Genomic DNA, 23,336 nt, shown 5'->3' with positions numbered 1-23,336 from the left:
CGCAACAATGAAGAAACAGGCACATATTAAAATCAACGGGCAAGGTGCCCTCATGCCGGCTCCATCATTTGATACAATCATGCCTGCTCTCACCACCCTTCAAACCATTGCGAATTACTTGACTCTGAACAAACAATTAAAACATCAGACCCCTGAAAAAGGAGAGAGAGATTTTTTACTCAAACAGCAGGCAACATCCACTCAAATTCCAAGGTTTTTGTTTTTTTTAAATCTGTTTTACCTTTGTGTTCTCACACTATTTTCTTCTTATTTACTGTCATTTCATGAGAGATTACATTTCCCTTTTGTAACCTGCTGTGCACCTATCCTCATTCAGCTAAGTATTTTCACCATTTTGGGGCTCAACAAATATCACTCAAATTAGGTATGAGGGACTGAATTGCCTACTCCTGTTCTCATCATTTTCTAAGTCTAGTTTTCCACTTTGCTCCTAATCTTGCCTGTTCATCTTATTCTGTGCCTCTATCTTGATTGTCGCATTCTCCCTTTACTCACACCTTTGTCTCTCCATGCCTCATGTTTCTGTCAAGTGAGGCCAAACAACCAAACATAACAGCAATCAGAGTCTTCATTTGCATCAATATCAAGCTGTGGAATTCCCTGTAAACACATGGTGATCTCTCTCTCTTTCTCCCCCCTCTTCACTTCTGTCATTCATAATGTACATCTGATTGAAGCATTTGGACATGTGCACTAATATCTCACATGACCTGGTACCAACATTTGGGTGAATAAATTCCTGGTGAACTGCTTCAAATTTTACCATATTTAAAGGGTTATTTTGACAGCAGTTTTATTTTACACAAATTAATTGAACAGACCATTGTACAACAAGCAAGATACCTGAGAGCTACTGTCTCTGTTCCGCTGCAGCTCTAGTTCGAAGATTGCTTGAGCCATCTGAGGTGTTTGGGGGCGGGATTGGCTACAAAAAAGAATGTTTTGACAGTTAAAATCAATTCATACTTAGTGCAACAAATGTTAAAAGACTTGTGAACATCAAGGGGGTAATACATACAAAGTGCAAAAGCCATCTGGTAAATATATTGAAGCCAGGACAGTGTCTAAAACATTGTTGAGTCATTTGATCTGAGAAGCCTACCAGCAACTGTCGCATTTGAAAACATTCATCTCATGATCCAAAAGAACAAACCTCAGCTGAATAATTCCAATGAGCTTTCTGTGACATGAATTCAGGCAATGGTATTAGGATCAACTCATTTTCTGTCAGTCAGAATTCAATGACAACAAAATCACTGGGTGGAAATTTCACAACACCATCACACAAAATGTCAGAATTAGTACAAGGATACCTTTCTACATCCTACGTTTGTCGTGTGTATATTACAGTAAACACTTGTGGAATAGTGATGGTTACAGGGAAAGCATTGATATGACTGAAACAATTTGTCAAGTGAAAATCATTTTGAATAGGAAGTACTTCTACATAAACTTTACTGTTGTAAAAAAAGCTCCAGTCAAATCTTCCACAAGGAATAAAATAATGAGTTCACAAGCTTTTCATGAACAGGAATATGAAAAATTCACATTTCACTCTTCAGTCAAACAAAAATATTCAACTTAACTCACTGGCAATTGAATTATGGAGGCAATGTAAATAATTATTGCAAAGGAAAAGCAACATGATCAGAAACTCATTTCAATTTCAATGAGATACTAATTCTGAATAGTCAATTTATTAGGTTCCCTACAGTGTGGAAACCGACCATTTAGCCCCATTCAGTCCACACCGACCCTCCGAAGACTAACCCACCCAGACCCATTTCTTTCTGACTAAAGCATCTAACACGACGGGCAATTTAGCACAGCCAATTCACTTGACCTGCACATCTTAAGACTGTGGAAAGGAACAGAACACCCAGAGGAAACCCACGCAGACATGGGAAGAATGTGCAAACTCCACAGAGTCATCCGAGGCTGGAATTGAATCTGGGTCCCTGATGCTGTGAGACTGCAGTACTAGCCACTGACCACTGTGCCGTTATTAGAATCTGACATTCATTCTCAACAAAGCAACTATGGAGAGGAACGGAGTTGGGAAGAAATATGATGGAGCCAAAGACATAAGTTTCCACTTTTCCAATGCTGAAGTTGAGAAAATTGAACTCACCAAAAATTGGAAGTCAGATGACTCTGACTCCATGGTCAGCATCACAGACCCAGGTTAGATTACAGCCTTGGGTGACTGCAGAGTTTGCACTTTTTCCACATGCCTGCTTTACCCTGGTTGCTTTGGTTTCCTACCACAGTCCAAAAATGTGCATGTCAGGTGGCTTGGCCATGGTTAATGTGGGATACTGACATAGGGTGGGGTGGGGGGCTGGGTCAGGTGTTCTTCCGAACATCAGTGCAGAATTCATAGGCTGAATGGTCTTTTTCCATACTGTAGGGATTCTATGACCATTTCCAGACCCAGACATTATACAGGACATGTTAACTGAGAAAGGTAGTTGGTCACAAATCAGATACCCCTTATTTCCATTTGTAGGACTGCACAAAAATTCCCAGTGATGGACAACCAAGATTAAATTAGGATATTCAACGGACATGGGTAAGTGGAAACCTCACAATGAACTCAACTTCCTTCTAAGAAAACAGCGTGCAACCAAGTGAACAGAATTAACCGTGGAGCCTGAAACAAAATCAAAGACTTCCAGAGTATTTAGTTGGTCACAGAAGGATGTGAAACATTGAAGAAAACCATCCAAAGTTATTACCACTTATTTCTATTTAATTCTCAACTATTTCTCACCTATCACAGTGGGAGCTTCCTCGAGAACTGCTCTGACCCGATTCATGCTGAGCATCCAGAAGTATTTTTTCCATGTCTCCATTATGAATGGAGGAAGATGAGGGCACATGCTCCAGTCCTCCAGAGCGGCTGGTGCCATTATCATTCCCATTGCTTTTCAACTGCAATTCCACCCAGGAGCCTAAAGCACAAAGGAATCACACATAACATTGAAAGTTAATACTCCTTTTCTTGTGAACCGGACCAAAACCCCTGCAGATATATCAAGGAGACAGCCTAGACCATAACATTTATTTTATTTCAAGGCAAGTGTAAGATGTTGTTTTTCACTTGTATTTCAATTGGTCATGCTACTCAGCTTCAAGTTAAACACACTTGATTCTTAGTCTTCAGTTAAAATACGAAGAGAAGAATTGGTTTAACTTGAACTCTGCTGGACAACTTAGAATAATAGATTATTCGTTACGTGTTTCGTACAATAACCTTGCATAAATACACCCTTCGGAAAGGTAAATTCACTGTAATAGTGGGTCTCAAGATGCAATTCTGGTAGCAGAGAGGACTCCAGCTTTTCGGTCTGAGAAAAATTTAACAGCTTCCACAGCCAACTTAAAGAACTGTGGCAACTTTTGAAAGCTAAACTAAAACCATGATTCTGTGGGAACCTAACTCCATTCAATTATGCTGCTTGTATTGTTCTACATGTGAAAGAAAACTTGGAAGACATCACAAACTGTTTACTGGCTTGGAGGAGTTCCTTCAATACCTCTGGCTCAAACCTCAAAAAAAGCTCAACCAAACATTCCTCGAAAAGCCATATTATCATACTTTGTCAATCAACTTTGTCCCTTGTTCAAAATACCAACTCCTATTGGGGTTAGTTTTACCACATTAAAATTGTTTCCTGTACTTGTCATGGGCAGCATGGTTGCACAGTGGTCCACATTACTCCCTCATAACACCAGGGATCTGGGTTTGATTCAAGCCTCAGGCAACTGTGTGGAGTTTGTCCTTTCTCCCACGGTCTGCATGGGTATCTGCTGTGGGATTGGTTTCCTCCTTTTGTCCAAAGATGTACAGGTTTGCTAGATTAGCAAAGTACCTTACCCGGTCATGAACACAGCTGTGAGACCAGGTCAATTAGCCAGACGAAGTGTGGACTCATGGGGACAGGGTGGGATTCTCTTCACAGGGTTGATGCAGACTCTATGGACCAAAATGACCTCCAACTACACCAGAGGGATTTTATGACTTCATCCAACTGGGTATTTATCAGTTCCTACTTTAGGTGGTCTTTTACTTTTGAGCATTGCATTGAAGAAGAAAGTAACTTCAGATATTATTGTCAGAATCTGACAAAACGCACCCACTGCAGTTTGTAAAAAGAGGTACAATGCTCTTTCTTTTCCAAGTCTAATTCAGCTTCAGTTCCTGAAATCTGTGTGACTCTCTTGACCACCTGTCAAATGACGTCAGCCAATGCCTACCTGGCTGACCTTGCACCCCTCACCCATGCATTTGAGCTTGTCCAAAACTCTGCTGCCCAAAGGCAGCATCAAGTATCCCTCGCCCATTCATTCAGCCTTTCCTGGCCAATAATGACTCCAATTTCTGCACAACTCAAAATTAAAATTTTCATCCTTGCATGAACATGCCTCCATCGTCTCACAAAGGTCCTCAATCCCTCCAATCAGTCCCAAAATTCTTTAAGAATCCTGTGTTCACTCAACACTAGCTTCCTATCATTTTGGCTCCAAACTCAAATTCCTTTCTAAGGCCACCAAATCTTAACCGAATGTATGCACAAGTTTTCACTGTTAATAATGCAAATAAGTAACATAAAAATTACTCAAAGGGAATAAACCACATTTAAAAGGATCCAAATTCCAGAAGTTTCAGTAGAGTCTTCTCATGATTTTTCTGCCACGGAGGGTATTACAGAATGCCCAGAAATGTTGCTTTGCATCAGCCCCCTCTTAGCATATTGAGAGACATGCATAATGTTTTTCTTTCTCCTTCTTGGTCAATAAGGGTAAAGACAAAAGCTATCGCTTACAGAGCAAATTACTTAAATCCATGGCCCCTGTTAATCTCGACATAGCAAATTAAAGCAATTTCCTTCAGCAGTTTTGACTCATTGCAGCATCTGCTCTGCCATCCACAGCTCAAAATGTTTCGTTTAAATCAGATCAAGCAACTGTGACGTCAACTTTAAAACCTTTAATTACACTTTATAGACTGAAAGAAACTGCAGTTATTCTTTGTCGACAAACTGCTTCCTGAAATACAAGGACAAGGACAAAACATCGAACATTACAGTGCAGTGCAGGCCCTTTGACCCTCAATGTTAAACCAAACTGAAACCCATCTAACCTACACCATTCCATTCTCGCCCATTTGCCTATCCAATGACCATTTAAATGCCTTTAAAGTTAGCGAGTCTACTACTGTTGCAGGCAGTGCACTCCATGCTCTGAATAAAGAACCTACCTACGACATCTGTCCTATATCTATCATCCCTCAATTTAAAGCTCTGTCCCCTCATGCTAGCCATCACCATTCGAGGAAAAAGGCTTTCACTGTCCAACCTACCTAACCCTCTGATCATCTTAAATGTCTCAATTAAGTCGACTTGCAACCTTCTTTTCTCCAACGAAAACAACCTCAAGTTGATTGGGAGACCTCCCTTCCATACCAGGCAATATCGTAGTAAATCTCCTCTGAACCCTTTCCAAAGCTTCCACATCCTTCCAATAATGTGACCAGAATTGTACGCAATACTGCCAGAGTTTTGTACATGGTTCTGAAACTCAAACCCTCGACCAATACAAGCTAACACACTATATGCCTTCTTAACAACCCTATCAACCTGGGTGGCAACGTTCAAGGATCTATGTGTCTAGACCCAGAGATCTCTCTGCTCATCTGCACTATCGAGCTTACCATGAGCGCAGCCCTCTGCATTCCTATTACAACTTCTCAAAGAATTATGCCAATTAATCACTGCGGGGGAAAAGGCAAGATGAACGAACTGTTTCAATACCTGCTTGATAACTAGCTACCTTATGACAAATGGCAAATTAAACATGCCAGCAGAAACAACGTCCTGAGGTGAAGTAGTTCATGACAGGACACGCTCTGCTCCTGACAGACAACCAACACCAAATATAACAAGACCAGGGAAGCTCAATTTACAGCAACGTATTTTCATTTTTGATACCAAAGTAACCTACAGACGTAGTGACTTCAGAGGTGTCTTACATGAAGTCACACCATGAGCTTAACAAGACAGAAGATCCTCTAAGAATTCAACTTGGGGATTCATCAGCATCAGAACTCCAGATAACCACAGCGGACAATAATCGAATCCTGGACACCCACAGACAAACATTGTTGCTTGTAGCTCAATTCCACCATTAACAAGTTGGGTTGTGAAGCTTAACTTGCTTGCTTGAGGGCCTTATTTTGGTTGCTACATGCAATGCAGTTTGTGTTTTTTTTAAATCTGTAAAATTGCTTAGCAGGTAGACAAATGAAAGGTAACTTGTGCTAACTTGCACACAACATAATATCAAAGTCTGCAAACAAGAAATCAAACCTCTCAATCATGACACTATTTGAGCTCCTTTCCTTTCACCTGTCAAACTTCCATTAGCCTGTCAAGTTTTGGGATGACATGTTCTGAATTAGTTCATGTAAACACAAATCTTTGTTAATTATGCATGATATTTTCAGTAAGGACTAGCCACTCCGACCAACTTTTAAAACAGAAGTCCTTTTAAATAAGCTTTCAATAAAGAAACCGGACTCTCAATTCCCAAAAAGGAAAAGGCAAACAGCAGCAAACTGGAGGCAAGCAAAGTGCTAACATTCTCTCATGAACTAGTGGCAGGGATTTTAGAAATTATCAAGGCAGAGTCCACTTGGCTTTGTGAAAACTAAGCCATGTTTGACCTTCATTTGACTAGTTTGATATGTTAAGAGGAACCATTAGGAGGTACATAGAGAAATTAGAGGATTAATGAATTAAGGGAGTCAGCAAAATTGTGTCATTTTGGCTGTAACCAGTCAAGTAACACAGAATCCACATAAGGACATGAAGCATTTACCACCAATATTAATGATTTGCATGAAGGGGCAGAGTCTTGGAACCAAGCTTACTGACAAACAAAGGCAGAAAGGCAAACAGGCTGCCAACAGTGTGCCCAGTTTGGTATGAGGATTTAAACTAAACCTTATTTAAATGGAGATGCATTGCAGAATGTTTAATTTCAGAGCTTTCATGGCACCGTTGTCCATGAAAGACAGTTAACATCCAAGCGCAGCAAGCAGTTAAGAAGAATAATGGAATTTCACCACATTGCAGGGTGGATCAAACATCATCGCTGATAAATCTTAGTGCAAATGCGCAGGGCAATGTAAAGCCACACCTTGAGTACTATTGTCTAGTCTGGTTTTCCTTAATTAAGGAAAGGATACACTTGAATTAGAAGCGATTCAGAGGTGACTTACCCAAATGATTTAGGGGTGCAACAGTTGTCTTATGCGTCACATGTGAGCAGGTTGGGTGTCCACTTTTTCACACTTCAACAAACAATAAGAGATTTCACTTGCCACATGCAAAATCAATAATGGACTCAAAAGGTAAATGCCCAGAGCTTGCATCCTCTCAGAGAATCTGCAACTGTGAACTGGTTAAAAAACATTTTCCCATTTACAAAGGAAATGAGGCACAATTTCTTGACAGGGTTGTCAGTCTTCAGAATTCTCACGGACCAAGCAATGAATGCTGGGTCAAGGCTGAGTTAGATACATTTTTCATCAATAAATGTAGAGTCAAATGGTTCAGCAAATGAACAGTCAGCTAAGTGCAGCTGAGGCCACGATCAGAACAACCATGAACTTTTATAATGGCACAACAGGCTTGATGGTCCAAATTGCCTCCAACTGCTTCTCTTTCTCATGCTATTTTAAGTCCAAGTGATAGTAACAAGTAAAAAGTCGCTTGCAGTCGTTACAGATTTCCAACTGTACTCCGAAATGGATAAGCACCTGGGAAAACTGTGCACTCTGCCACATATCTGACAATTGTCCTGCTGCAGATATCCATGACATAATTATGCTCTCACCACAGATATTTTTCTCATTGCAAATTACCTAACCCAGTTAATCAGACCTCAGAGTCACAGACATGTACTGCATGGAAATAGACCCTTCGATCCAACCCATCCGTGTTGACCGGATATCCCAACCCCATCTAGTCCCACCAGCCAGAACCTCGCCCATATCCCTCCAAACCCTTCCTATTCACGTAGCCACCCAAATGCCTCTTAAATGTTGCAATTGTACTAGCCACCACCACTTCCACTGGCAGCTCATTCCATACACGTACCACCCTCTGCTTGAAAGAGTTGTCCTTTAGGTCTCTTTTATATCTTTCCCCTCTCACCCTATACCTATGCCCTCTAGTTCTGGACTTCCCCACACCAGAGAAAAGATTTTGTCTATTTATCCTATCCATGCCCCTCATAATTTTGTAAACTGTTATAAGGTCACTCCTCAGCCTCAGACACTCCATGGAAAACAGCCCCAGCCTGTTCAGCCTCTCCTTATAGCTCAAATCCTCCAACCCTGGTAACATCCTTGTGAATCTTTGCTGGACCCTTTCAAATTTCACAACATCTTTCTGATAGGAAGACCAGAATTGCACACAATATTCCAACAGTGGCCTAACCAATTTCCTGTACAGCCGCAACATGACCTTCCAACTCCTGTACTCAATACTCTGACCAATAAAGGAAAGCAGACCAAACACCTTCCTCACTACCCTATCTACCTGATACTCCACTTTCAAGGAGCTATGAACCTGCACTCCAAGGTGTCTTTGTTCAGCAATACTCCCTAGGACCTGACCATTAAATGTATAAGTCCTGCTAAGATTTGCTTTCCCAAAACACAGCACCTCGCATTTATCCGAATTAAACTCCATCTGCCATTTCTCACCACATTGGCCCATCTGGTCAAGATCCTGTTGTAATCTGAGGTAACCTTCTTTGCTGTCCACTACACCTCCAATTTGCATGCACACCTTTCACAAGTTTCTGTGGTGAATCAAGTTTCTTTCAGCGGCCACATGCTGTCGCAAATACTCATCTCCAATTTGTAATGGAAAATTGAAATCAACGTCAATATCCAAACTCAAACCTTTGGATTCTCACAGGCTTTTACACAAATCCATCCTATACTCTTGTACCTACATCTGCTATTCTTACCAAATGAAATTTTGTGGACAGGACCATACATTATGATATCAGAGTCCAAAATGAGAAACTAACTCAATAAACTTGTAATTTATCAGACAAGATTGCAAACACCTAGGACTACTGGTCAGGAAAAGGTCACAGGAGATTTACAGTTAGGGCTAGAAACGGCAACCTACTTTCTGAACTCGAGCCTCCACTTTCCAATTTCCTGCCTGCCTTTTTGAATACATTTTACTCAAACTGTTCAGAGATGTTCTGACACACTTCAGGACTGGAATCTAGCCCTTTAGGCCCGGGGTAGGAACAAACCACTGTACCACAAGATGGCCCGAGCTACACAATTACATGTTCACTTCTGTTGTTTTAAGGAGGACTGCTCCAGTACAGACAAATAAAACATCTCAAAGCAAAGGGAGTACAAGGGCAAAATTCACCACACAAGACAACTAATTCTGTCCTACAAAAGCTGCAATGTTCAAGTTAAAAGGGATCGCATCTGCAAGTTTCAGATATCATTTGATAAGGCGAAAGTCAAATAGTACGTGAATTCGAGTCTGTCAAATGAAACTAAAATTTAACATGTGGTGCATGTAAACAAAAGGAAAAGTATTCTTCTTCACAATATGTTCGATTTCCATTTCATCTGTTGGGCAGCAAATGGAAAACTTCCTTTGATATTAAATGTGACAATATCAGCAACATCATATAAATTTGTGAAATACCAAATACCTTAAATGAGAAGAACATGACATGGAGGATGCCCAATTATTAGATTAGATTAGATTACTTACAGTGTGGAAACAGGCCCTTCGGCCCAACAAGTCCACACCGACCCGCCGAAGCGCAACCCACCCATACCCCAACATATACCCCTTACCTAACACTATGGGCAATTTAGCATGGCCAATTCACCTGACCCGCACATCTTTGGACTGTGGGAGGAAACCGGAGCACCCGGAGGAAACCCACGCAGACACGGGGAGAATGTGCAAACTCCACACAGTCAGTCGCCTGAGGCGGGAATTGAACCCAGGTCCCTGGTGCTGTGAGGCAGCAGTGCTAACCACTGTGCCACCGTGCCGCCAATTATTTTTCTTAACTTCAATTTTACTTTGATTGCAATCAAGTTCGCGGCTTTCAACACATCTAATGGACTGAGCTACCATTTAAACTCCACAACAATGTCTCTGCATCCACTTTCAAATCTACACATTATTAGGGCCATGACATTAGCCCATCAAAAGACGATTTTTGTATCATGCCAACGTTTCCTCCCAAAAAAAGATGGTTGCTAGCTCAGTGTTTCATTATTTCATTTTGCTGCATTTTCTACAAATAAAAGAAGTGCTCTCTTAGACAATGAAGTAAATTAAGAACACCATTTGATCTGGGACACAATATTATTTAAACACAAGGTCCCTGGAAAGATCCAGAAAGCACAGCATCGTAACAAATAATAGTGCATTCAACCAAATGTTACTAGAAAGCACAACAAATCTTTCACCTGTATTTCAGAATGGAACACCAATCCATTATTTCTCTGCACTAGTCGAGTTTAACTTGGCACCAACAATGTGCTGTGTGGAAGAAAGACAGCATTGGTTTCTGCAGTAACTCAAATATATCAAAAAACTGCAAAAAGTCTGAAGTTCAAAACCTGATTGCAATACTTGATACAATTTTATCTAATGTATATGTCAAACTATCAGATTTTCACAGGAAATACAAACGAATAAACAGGAGCTGAAGGCATGACAGTACCTGGGGATCATTAAATGTGGGCAAGCAAGCTCCGTGAATACACCATAGCCACAAAAACATATGAAAACATTAAACAAAATTTTCCTTTTGTGAATACTTTTATTCCTTTAAGTGCAACTGGCTTCTATCAAACTGTATCATTGTCATTCCACCCTCCAGCTGTTCTACTACTGTATCATCTCCAGTTCTTTTTTCTTTTAGCAGCTCTGCCACCTGTATTATAGTTTATATACAATACCCAAAACACTTCATTTTCCCTTGGAGACACAAGTGTAAAGTGGAAGCATTATGAAATAATTAACTTCAACATGAAAATCTGTATGACTACCTGTTAAAGCTCACTAAACAAGTTGTTCAGAAGATACAAATGAATGGGTGGTTGCACAATAACATTGTCATCATCAACAACAGATTCGAAACAATGAAATTTGCCAACTTATTGCTCAGTGCATTTTTAGTTATTTTACAATTCTACGTTGAAGTTTTCGTAACTGTTCTGGACCATGCCACACTGCAAAGAGAAAGTCAGGACTGCAAATCAGAGCTGAAAAATGTGTTGCTGGAAAAGCACAGCAGGCCGGGCAGCATCCAAGGAGCAGGAGATTCGACGTTTCGGGCATTAGCCCTTCTTCAGGAATCCTGAAGAAAGGCTTATGCCCGAAACGTCGAATCTCCTGCTCCATGCCATACTGCTCCAACATTGTTAAGCAGGAAGCCCAGACAGTAACTTTGCAACTTGTTTCGGTAAATGAATAAGTGAAAATTACCCAGAGTAAGTTAGCTAGGTTGACAACCAGGTTTTAGAACAAAAGTTTGTACACAAAATTACAGAATGAAACAACAGAATAAAGAACACCTACATAACTCAGTCTATCCAAACTAGACTTCAAATTGCTGTTCTGAAAAGACACAACAGTTCCAATAAACAAACCCATTGTACAGTATAAGTGAAACAAAGGCTAACAGATCGAAGTTAGAAGGGCAGAAGGGAAGAATCGAGCAGCTGTTTCCACACAGACCACTGCTGAACTCCAAGATAAAGTTTAAACTGAACTGCTTAGCTGGAGAGCTAGCCACACCCCCTTGACTTCCACAGGTTACTTCTGAAACCATAAAGCTTTGGCCTAAACTCTCATCTGTTTACAAAAACAAAAGGCCTTTCACCTCTGTACCAAACCAGTCGATTCAGAGCCAGAGTGATTTACAACCCCTCTGAAAAAAACCAAGGACAGGATCCTTGAGAAATGGTTTGGAGATACCTGTGTTGGACTCGGATGGACAAAGTTAAAAATCACACAACACCAGGTTATAGTCTAACAGGTTTATTTGGAAGCACTGCTCCTTCATCAGGTGGTTGTGAAGTATAAGATCGTAAGACAATTTATAGCAAAAGTTCAGTGTGAGGTAACTGAAATTACATATTGAACAAACAATCCTGGTCATATTCAATATATAATTTCAACAACATCACACTGTGAACTTTTGCTATAAATTCTGTGTCTTACAATCTTATACTCCACAATTATATTAAGGAGAAGCACTCTGAAAGCTCATGCTTTCAGTAAACCTGTTGGACTATAACCTGGTGCTGCGTGATTTTTAACCTTGAGAAATGGAACAGCTTTTAAAAAAGAAAGGACCAGCTTTGTGACCTAACTTACCAACATAAAACGTTACAATCAATGACACAAAGTAGTCTGTGACTTGCTGACTAAGAGACACCACCAATACAACAACCATGCCTGAGAAAGGAACAGGATCACTAACAAGTTAGCAAAACATGTTAACGTATACACTTTACATTCATGACATGTGCCTTCTTTTTCTCTGCTGCTCATCCATGAAAAGCAGATACCTGATCAATAAAATTCCTTTATGTGACCACTGGTTTGAAAGAAATTCACGTCTCAGTTGGGGGCCTGATTTTCTATTTCCTGTCTTGACTGGCCCCTCTACATTTCTGAAGGTTTGGGAGGCAATGAAGTGTTATTCTCACAAATTAATTCAGTTTCTGAAACTTACAGCCTCTTTTGCAACATTCAACTTTGCACAATAACCTAAAAATAACAAAATGCTATCAACAGCTTCAGCCAAAAGGTAAGCCACTTGCACACTTTATCTGAAGTAACAATACTTGGTTTTCCTTTGCATCAAATATTTGTTAAAATCACAGGTTCCGTTTCAAACTGTAGGTCTCAGTTGAACTAATGTTTCCTGTGGGAGAAAATATCTTCCAACCACTTGAAACTCTTCAATTTTCAATTATCTCCTCAGAATCAATGGTTCCATTGATTCATGCTAACAGCTGGGTTTAGATTAGATTACATACAGTGTGGAAACAGGCCCTTCAGCCCAACAGACCCACACTGACCCGCTGAAGTGCAACCCCCCCCCCCTCCCCCCGGCCCAATCCCCTACATTTACCCCTTCACCTAACACTACGGGCAATTTAGCATGGCCAATTCACCTAACTTGCACATTTTTGGACTGTGGAAGGAAACTGGAGCACCCGGAGGAAACCCACGCAGACACGAGGAGAAAGTGCAAACTCCACACAGTCAGTCAGTCACCTGAGGCGGGAATTGAACCCTGGCACTCTGGTACAGAAACAGGACACTGGCGCAAATTAAAATTCATTAGCTTTATTACAAATCACTTCAGTTTAAAAAATAGCCCATGTATTTTGATCGTAATACCAGTAATTATAAATTAGAGTATTTCATTCCAAATGAGCAACCTTCAAAGTTCCAGATTAAGAGTGAAGTTTAATTAAGGGTAAAGTTGAGCACAGCTGCATTCCACAGGTTTGTCAGAAGACCACAAAGACAGAGAGGGAGAAATTAGGCTATTCAGCCCATCAAGTTTGCTCTGCCATTCAATCATGGCTGACACGTTTCTCAACCACATTGGTCATTGGGGAGTTAGCGGGACAATGAGGATGAAAAATATGTCACATTGTGAGAAAGTAATTCACATTCCAAAAGGTACTTGTTCAACCGACACAATGTTTCAGTTGATGAGCGTTTGAATTTGCCAACTTGACCAAAATGGCAACATTATGCCATGACAGTTGAAATGTAAAACAAATGTAAGCCCTGATGAAGGGCTTATGCCCGAAACGTCGAATTTCCTGTTCCTTGGATGCTGTCTGGCCTGCTGTGCTTTTCCAACAACACATTTTCAGAAATGTAAAACATAGCCAAGAAATCCCTGGCTCTGTTCAAATAGGGATACAAACAAATTAAGCCAAGAACACGCCTTGTTTTATTTCAGTGTGAGCAGCAGCCAAGACCACCGGCTTTAATTTTTGCAGTGCAGTCACAACCTAGAATCCTCTGACCCAAAGCTGAGATGCAGCCACTGTGATCTGGCTCAGGGATGAAGAGATGAAGGATATGATAACTCTAGCGATTCCTATCGAGATTCACTCGTGCATTTACTCATGGAGTTGTTTGGGTATGTGTTGCTTTGTCACGGTCACAATGGCCTACCTGAGCACGTAATGAAAAAGCAAATCCTGGGATTAGACTGATTAGACTTACGGTGTGGAAACAGGCCCTTCGGCCCAACAAGTCCACACCGAACCGCAACCCACCCATACCCCTACATTTACCCCTTACCTAACACTACGGGCAATTTAGCTTGGCCAATTCACCTGACCCGCACATCTTTGGACTGTGGGAGGAAACCGGAGCACCCGGAGGAAACCCACGCAGACACGGGGAGAACGTGCAGAATCCACATAGTCAGTCGCCTGAGTCGGGAATTGAACCCGGGTCTACAGGCGCTGTGAGGCAGCAGTGCTAACCACTGTGCCACCGTGCCGCCCTAAATGGGGACACCATCGGTCAGGTTTGCTGAGTTATTGATGCCACAGTCAGTATCGACTTGTTCCCTGTTGCAGCTCCAGCTCCGCACTACCCCTTCCTTCCTCTTACATAGAGGACCCTTACAGGACAGAAAGAGGCCAACAAAAGTTGACCTGCTGAAGAGTAATCCACCCAGACCCACTCCCTACCCTATTATCCTATATTTACCCCTGACTAATGCACCTCACCGACACATCCCCGAACCCTGGGCAATGTGTCAGGGCCAAGCCACCTGACTTGCACATCTTTGTAAGACTGTGGGAGGAAACCCGTGCAGAAGCTCCACCCGGAGTGTGGCCCGAGATGCTGTAACCGAGGCCGGGTCCCTGTCGCTGGGAGGCAGCATTGCTAACCACTGAGCCTCCTCCTCCTCCTCCCTCCGCTGGGCCCACAACTCACATTGACGCAGGCCGCTGTCACTCACCCTGGCGACATTTCCGCTTGTCGTTGTTTTTGTTGTTTTTTTTCCCCCTCCGGGAAACCCGTCCCGGCCCCGGCTCAAAAAATAAATCAGTTAAATTCAACCGTCTCCCTGGTCAGAATGCGGCAACCGTGCCGGCGACAGGCGTTAAGTTAAAAACGTAACGAACTGTGTAAAATACAACCTTTGCGGGGGTGGTTCTTCAAACTCACCGTTCAGGCCAGCGTCCTCGCCGTTGGGCTGTCGCGCAGCTGCCATTTTCTCTGTTATTTTGAAGAGTTTTGTTGTTGCAGGCGGCCAGCCGTCACTCCGACCGAGCGCCGTTTGCCGACTCCGACCGTTTGAATTTTCCAACGGTCCCTGCGCGAGCCTTCGGCCGCTCCCACCCAGCCGGACTGCGCATGCTCCGGTCGTTCCACACGGATTTCGGGGGGGGGGCGCCGAGGGTAGAGAAGGCAAGGTTGCCACGTCGGCGGTGACATCACCGCTGTCCGCCCCGGGAGGTAGCGCAGGCCCAGGTCATGTTGCACCTGTCACAGCCATGATAGACACCTGGCCGCCTCAATGCTCTTGCAGATGCTGCAGGAACTAGAGAAAGTAGTCGTCCAATGAAAATATATGGGTTGAAATTTGAAATAAAGGAATGAGCACATAGATGGAATTTTACTATGATTTGGAGGTGCTGGGGTGGACAAACTTAACGAGGGGTTTTTAACTTTGAGAATTGTACCATAGTTCCCCACACACAGTCAATGGGCAAAAAAGATCAAACGTCATTAAAGTCTCAGATGCATGACTAAAATGTTGCAACGAATTCAATTTCAAAAACCTTGACTAAGACTATCAAAGTACTAATGCTTTGTGGCGAAGATTTTGTTATAATGTGTTGGAGAAACTTTTTGACAATGTTTAAGTGTTCCGATGAGTGGAGCAAAACGTGGCGCTCTCTAGAAATAAGGCAGGGCAAGTGACTGATGTGACAGTTGGGGAACACTGGATCTACTGATCATAATTCTCAGTTTTAAAATAGTTATGGAAAAGAATAAAGGTAAAAACAATGACTGTAGATGCTGGAAACCAGACTCTGGATTAGTGGTGCTGACAGCACAGCAGGCAGCATCCAAGGAGCAGCGAAATCGATGTTTCGGGCAAAAACCCTTCATTAGGAATTATCCTGATTAGATGCTGATGGAAAAAAATAAGCCTTCCTTAAAATTTAAAGTTTTGTTTTAAGTGAAGTAAGGCAAATTGTAATGGAATAAGTCAAGAACTTTACAAAATTCACAGGGAACTAGAGATATGAAGTACTCTGCTTTTAATCTCTCAGACGTTCTCTCAGTGTGGGACCAAGATATGAGCGATATTAGTGAATAATCTGTGACACTTTTTCATAGAGAAAGGCTGGACTAGACAGGGAAATAGTTTTGAAAGTACTGACTATCTTAAAACATTGACAAATAAGTATCCCCAGATCACTGTGGGTAGTTAGGAACAAAATTGTATCTGTCATTCCAAAACTATGGGTAATGTGTGTGTCATCAAAAGCTACATGTGAAACGCCGAATGACTGGAGAGTGGCTAACAGTACACCTTTGTTTAAGAAGGGATGGGAGGAAAAGTCATGACTATAGATGTGAGTGTCTGACTACGTGGTAGTGAACCTTTTGGAAGTGATTTTGCAAGATACAACTGAGATGCATTTACAAAGGCAAGGAATGATTAGGGATAGGCAGCAATGTATATGACTAAGGGAAATCGTGTCTGACAAACCTGAGAGTTTTTCCAGGAAAAAAACAAGAGGATTGAGGTCAGTGCAATCAACTTTGTTAACCTGGACCTCAGTAAAGCCTGTGACAAGGTTACGCATGTTAGACTAATTAATGAAGTTTGATCACATGGAATTCAGACGGAGTTTGTCAATTGGCTGCAGAATTGCTTCATGGTAGGAGACAGAGCCGTGGTGCAAGTTTGTTTTTCTTACTATGACCAGCAGAGTGCCACAGGGCTCGGTATTCGATCCATTTTGTTTGTCATTTACATCAATAATTTTGATGCGAATATAGATGACATGTTAGTTGGTTTGTGAATGACACCAAAATTAATGGACAGCAAAAAGATTATCTAAGATTACAAAGAGATCTTGATCATTTGGGTCAATAGGCTGAAGAGTGGCAGATGGAGTTTAAATTTAATAAATTTGAGGTATTGCATTTTGGTGGAACAGACAAGGGCAGGACTTGCACAAGTGGCCTTGGGTGATACTGTAGAACATGGAGACCCAAGGTTTCAGGTATCTAACTTTTTCAAGTTTGCGACTCATTTTTGGGGGTGTTCAGCTGGTGTTTGGTTTGCTTACTACCTTAATTACTCAGACCTTTAAGGACAGAGTTGGGATATTATGTTGAGGCTGTACAAGGAGTTGGTGAGATTTCTTCAGTAATATGAACAGTTCTGATTGCCCTGTCATAGAAAGAATATTATTTAAACTGATTTACTAGGATCGGAGGGTTTGAGTTATAAGGAGAGGCTGGATCGGCTGGGACTTTACACACTTGAGCAGAGGAGTTTGAAAGGTCACCCTATGGAGGTTTACAAAATTACAAGGGTTATAGATAAGGTGAATGAAAGCTGTATTTTCTGTAGGGTGTGGGATTTCAAGGCAACAGGGATACTTCTACAATGAGAGAAGAAAGATTTTCAAAAAATATCAAAGGCCTTTTTTCCCCACAGCATGGTTCATATATGGAACGATCTGCTCTTGGAAGCAGTGGATAGTGGCGCAATTACAATGTTTAAAAGACATTTAGCTAAGTCCATTCATAACTACTATTTGGAGGGATAGGGGCCAAGCGCAGGGAGTTTAACCTGAGATTATGGTGGGCCTGGATTGGTTGGACTAATGGGTCTGTTTATGTGCGGTAGGACTCTATGTTCCTGTGCAAATGTCTTTCAAACGTTGTTGCTGTATTCACAGCCTCCACTTCCTCTGCCAGTTTGTTCGATATACACACCATCCTGTGTGAAAATGTGTTGACCCCTCAGGTCCTTTTTAAATCCTTCTCCTTTCAGCTTAACATCTCATTTTGGACTCAACTAACCATGGAAAAGATCTTGGCTATTCTACTTACACCCCTCATGATTTTATAAACATGTATTAGGTCATCCCTCAACTTCCTACATTCCAGGCAAAATAACAGTCTCAGCATATCCAGCCTCTGTTCATAACTCAAACCTTCCAGTCTTGCTGACATCTTTGTAAATCCTTTTTGCACCCTTTCAGTTTTACACCATCCTTCCTGTCGTAGGGTGATCGGAATTGTACACTATACTCCAAATGTGGCTTCACCAATATTATAGTACAGCCATAACAAGATGTCCCAATTGCTGCACAACGAAGGAAAGCACACCAAATGGCTTCTTCACCAACCTGTGTACTGTGATAACAATTTCAAGAAATCAGGTACCTGCAACCCAAGATCTCTGTTCAACAACATTCCCTTGGGCCCTACCATTCGCTGTTTAAGTCTTGGTCTGGTTGGTCTTACTGAAATGCAGCTGAAATGAATTCAACTCCATTTGCCACTCCTCAGCCCACTGGATTGAGTTGATCAAGATCTCATTTGGAATCTTACAGCATCTTCTTCATTGTCCACTATACCACCCATTTTGGTGTCATTTGCAATTTTACAAACTGATCACAGGCCTCCAGTATTCTCATACAAATAGTTGATGTAACGACTGTCAATTTCAACAGCAGCAGACCCCATACTCACCCTTGCAGCACATCACTTGTTCCCAGGCCTCCAGTCCAAACAACCACCCTTGACCACCACCCTGTCTTCTTTTGTATCCAATTAGCTAGCTCTCCCTGGATCCCACATGATCTAACCTTACTAACTAGTGTAGGCTAGGTGCATTAGTCAGGACTAAACACAGGGGAATGAATCTGGGTGGGTTACTCTTTGGAAGGTCAGTGCGGACTTGTTGGCCAAAGGGCTTGTTTCTACATTAAGATTTCTAATACTAATTCCAACTAGTCCAGCACGTGGAACCTTGTCCAGCCTTGCTGAAGTCCATGTAGATCATGTCCACCAGTCTGCCTTGGTGAATCTTCTTGGTTAGCTCTATCAAGTTTGAGACATATAATTTTCCAAGCACAAAACAATGCTATTATCAGTCCTTGCCTTTCCAAATACATGCAGATCCTGTCTCTCAGAATCTCCTCCAACAATTTTACCACCACTGACTCACCAGTCTCTAGTTCCCTGGTATTTCCTTGCAAACATTCTTAAATAATGGCTTAACATTAGCAAACTTCCAGTCTTAAGAATGGATGAGAATCAATAAGAATGGATGGCAACAAGAACCATAGTTTCTTGTCAGCTGTCATGAACAAAGACAATACTAACTCAACATTTGAAATGCATTAGGCAATGTGTCAACAATTGCAGTACAGTTCTTGTTTCAAAGATTCTGAAATTATCAATTTTAAAGCTTTCTGGTCAATAAAACAGTTATCATTACAACAATTGCAACACATTTTCCACTTCATTTCTCAATATTTGCTTCTGAAACAGGTTTCACTTACAATTCCAGTAGTTTCGAGCACAGAGGGTGATAATATACAGTTTTGATGCACTGAACCTGTAAGAAGGTTTAATGAAAAACTGTGTTTATCTTAGACAACTTTGTGGAGAACAGCACCCAAAGTAGTTTTTAAACTTAGTATCTGTTATTCCCTTCCATTCTTACCAATTGCACAGACTGGTTTTTGCAGTACTCCTGGGTTGTGTATGTCACCTACGCACAGACAAAACAATACCCAAGTCAAATATAGGCTGATATGCTGAGCACATTCAATCCCAAACCCCAAATCCCACAGAAGACATGAATCAGCCATTTGAAAGTATAGAATCAGAACAGTGCTTTGTATTAAAAAACGTATAAATTGTAAAATTATAGCAAACAAATTTGTACATTATGAACACTATTCCAGTTGAGTGTATTTGATTCATGATTCAAAATTGACAGATAATAAGGTCCTATTCCATCTATCAGTGAAGGGCAGGAATATTTTCAGGAGCTACACTGTTCTACACCTGAGACATTGCAGTCTTGTCTCCCTGAATCAGAGATACAATATTAACGTTGATGCAAACAGTGACACTCGTTCATGAAATTTCTTACAATTGCCAAGTTTTTTGAGACTCGTTGAAGATCAGCATATCAAATAATCTTACTGCCTTGTTCAAAAATCTCACAGATGCTAAAATTATGCTGTCTCCCTCATGAGCTGTAACAAGCATGATTTCCAATTGGGACAACATTCTCAACAGGTCCCTTTTCAGACACACTCAGTTGCACCAAGTGATCAAATAATTTGAAGTAGACTAGATGAGTGTTCACACAAAAAAAAATTTTTAAACTTGTCTTACCTCTCCTCAGTTTGAGACCTGTTATTTCACCATGTTACCAACTTCACCATTTAGATTGTACAGTTTACTTCACTACTTCTGATGAGACACCAATTTATCCTATCATCAGGATAGTTGCATCTGGTTATGACACCGTACATTAATCAATAATTAACAAGATAAAAAGTCCAAGTCATTGTACACACCTCTGGTAACCTCTAGTGTTCATTGACAAGTGCTCAAGCAAATCCAAGAAAATCAAACCCTTTGGATCGTCCCTTGAAAGGAATCTTTGAACCAAAGTCAGACATATGATGAACATCAAGGTTTTCCAATTGTTCCATGGTCTGAATGAGATATGTATTGAAAGCTGAAATGAAACTGAAGACATCATGAACATTATCGGCTCCTGTTGGATCAAATGGATCATGCAGTATTGATCAATCACATACGCACCTCATGACCCCGACTTTTTGTTGTATTTTTCAGAAGTGAAGATAAAAATGATAAATATTGTACCATGCAGATGATTTGAGGGTTGGTGGGGGGGGGCCAAAGCAGCTGTTACTGGCAAAAGGAAGTTGATTGTTAAGTACTCACTAGTCGGGAAACCATTGATAGATATGTTTTTTTGCATGCCAACAAGAATCCAATTGGCTCTCAGCTAAACAAACAACTTTGAGCTGTAAACACATCAGAATGTGAGCGGGTGTTCGGTTCTTTGTTCTGAGGTCAAAGTTCATGGTCAATTTATACTTCCTGCACCAGTTTTTGTATGCGGTGACTTTTAACTGGGAACTCAGAGACTTGCTCAAAGTGTACCAGCCATTTTGGGTCTCTTCCAAACCAAAGTGAGAGAGAGGCACCTGAAGCCGAGCTCTGGCATCTGTGATCACATTAACAACGATACCTGGGCACCAGGAGAACTGAACTGTTTTCCTGTGTCCTTGCTGGGGACATCTGAAAAGCAGGCAGCAGGGGAAACCTGGATAGTAGTTTAACTGGTTGCCTTGAGACTTTGCAGATTGGTCCTTAAAGCCACAATATTACTAACAACTATGCCGCAATAACTTTGCCAAACAATGTATAAATTTCAAGGTGAAATTGAAGCAAACAATCTTTCTCTTTGCAAAAACATGAACAAGAAAAAGTCAGTCAGCTCAGTTAATTTTTCCACCATTCAATTTGATTGTAGCTGATCTATTTATTCGTTCATTCAGGACGTTTCATTAACTTGAATAAATCCGCAGGACCGGATCAGGTATACCCTCGGACTCTGTGGGAAGCGATAGTTGAGGTGAGACTGGAGGTTAGCTAGTGTGGTGCCACTATTTAAAAAAGGGGGTAAGGAAAGCCAGGGAACTATAGACTTGTAAACCTGACATCAATGGTGGGCAAGTTGTCGGAGGGAAACCTTTGGGGCAGTATTTACAAATATTTGGAAAGGCTGGGACAGATTAAGGATAGTCAACATGGCTTTGTGCGTAGGAAATCATGTCTCATGAACTTGAGTTAGTATTTTGAAGAATTAACAAAGAGGATTGACGGGAGCACAGCTGTGGACGTGATCTATATGGACTTCAGTCAGACTTTGAATAAGGTTCCCCATGGGAGACTGGTTACCAAGGTTAGATCACATGGAATACAGGCATAACTGGCCATCTGGATAAGGTAGTGACAGAAGGTGGTGGAGGGTTGCTTTTCAGACTGCAGGCCTGTGACCAGTGGAGTGCCACAAGGATCGGTGCTGGGTCCACTGCTTTTCATCATTTATATACATCATTTGGATCTGAACATAGGAGGTATAGTTATTAAGTTTGCAGATGATACCAAAATTGGAGGTGTAGTGGACAGCGAAGGTTACCTCAGATTACAACAGGATCTCTCTCAAATGGGCCAATTGGCTGAGGAGTGGCAGATGACTTTCTTTTAGATAAATGCGAGGTGCTGTATTTCAGAAAGGCAAATCAAGGCAGAACTTATATACTTAATGGGAAGGTCATTGGGAGTGTTGCTGAACAAAGACATTGGGTGCAGGTTCCTTGTTCTTTGAAAGTGGAGTCGCAGGTAGATAGGATAGTGAAGCCGGCGTTTGGTATGCTTTCCTTTCTTGGTCAGAGCATTGACGAGAGGAGTGGGGAGGTCATGTAACTGTACAGGACATTGGTTAGGCCACTTTTGGAATACTGCATGCCATCTTGTTCTATCTCCTATCAGGAGGAGGATGTGAAACTTGAAAGGGTTCAGAAAAGATTTACAAGGATGTTGCCAGGGTTGGAGGCTTTGAGCTCTATGGAGAGGCTGAATAGGCAGGGCCTGTTTTCCCTGGAGCACTAAGTAGCAACTTTTTCATGCAAAGGGGATGCGTGAACAGAATGAGCTGCCAGAGGAAGTGATGGAGGCTGGGACTTACACAACATTTAAAAGGCATCAAGGTGAGTATATGAATAAGGAGGGCTTAAAGGAATATGGGCCAAGTACTGGCAAACAGCACTAGTTTAATTTAACATATCTGGTCAGCAGAGCTGAGTTGGACTAAAGATTCTGTTTCCATGCTGTACATCTTTATGACTCTATGATTCTTACTTGTCATAGACTTGCATACATTTTCCAATTAATCTCACCTCAACAGATTTTTGTGGTGTGCAGAGTGTCCTGTTGGAGTTAGGGTGTCCCAGGTTTCATTACCTAGCATTTCCAAACTCAGACGACATTTGCTTGAAACTTTCAAGATTTGAAGAGGAACCCAGGAAGATATTGCAGAGCCTGATACCAGAAGCAGATTCTAAAAGTTAGAGCCAGATATTGAGAGAG

At 41.5% G+C, this 23,336-nt stretch overlaps 1 protein-coding gene across 1 annotated transcript in view; it reads right to left on the bottom strand.

Annotated features, from left to right (window-relative positions):
- The window catches only part of LOC132836848 (BCL2/adenovirus E1B 19 kDa protein-interacting protein 3-like), a 30,770-nt gene extending 15,217 nt beyond the window's left edge, over window positions 1–15,553 (bottom strand). The window contains exons 1-3 of the mRNA XM_060856379.1: window positions 15,321–15,553; window positions 2,795–2,975; window positions 865–946 (exon numbers count right to left, since the gene is read on the bottom strand). Of these exons, the coding sequence (XP_060712362.1) occupies window positions 865–946; window positions 2,795–2,975; window positions 15,321–15,366 (309 nt within the window). The 5' untranslated portion in view covers window positions 15,367–15,553. The remainder of the gene's footprint in view (window positions 1–864; window positions 947–2,794; window positions 2,976–15,320) is intronic.
- Between the last annotated feature and the right edge of the window lie 7,783 nt (window positions 15,554–23,336).

This window comes from Hemiscyllium ocellatum, chromosome 48 (assembly GCF_020745735.1).
Source record: "Hemiscyllium ocellatum isolate sHemOce1 chromosome 48, sHemOce1.pat.X.cur, whole genome shotgun sequence".
NCBI lineage: Eukaryota > Metazoa > Chordata > Chondrichthyes > Orectolobiformes > Hemiscylliidae > Hemiscyllium > Hemiscyllium ocellatum.
This window is presented reverse-complemented; position numbering and strand designations above follow the sequence as displayed.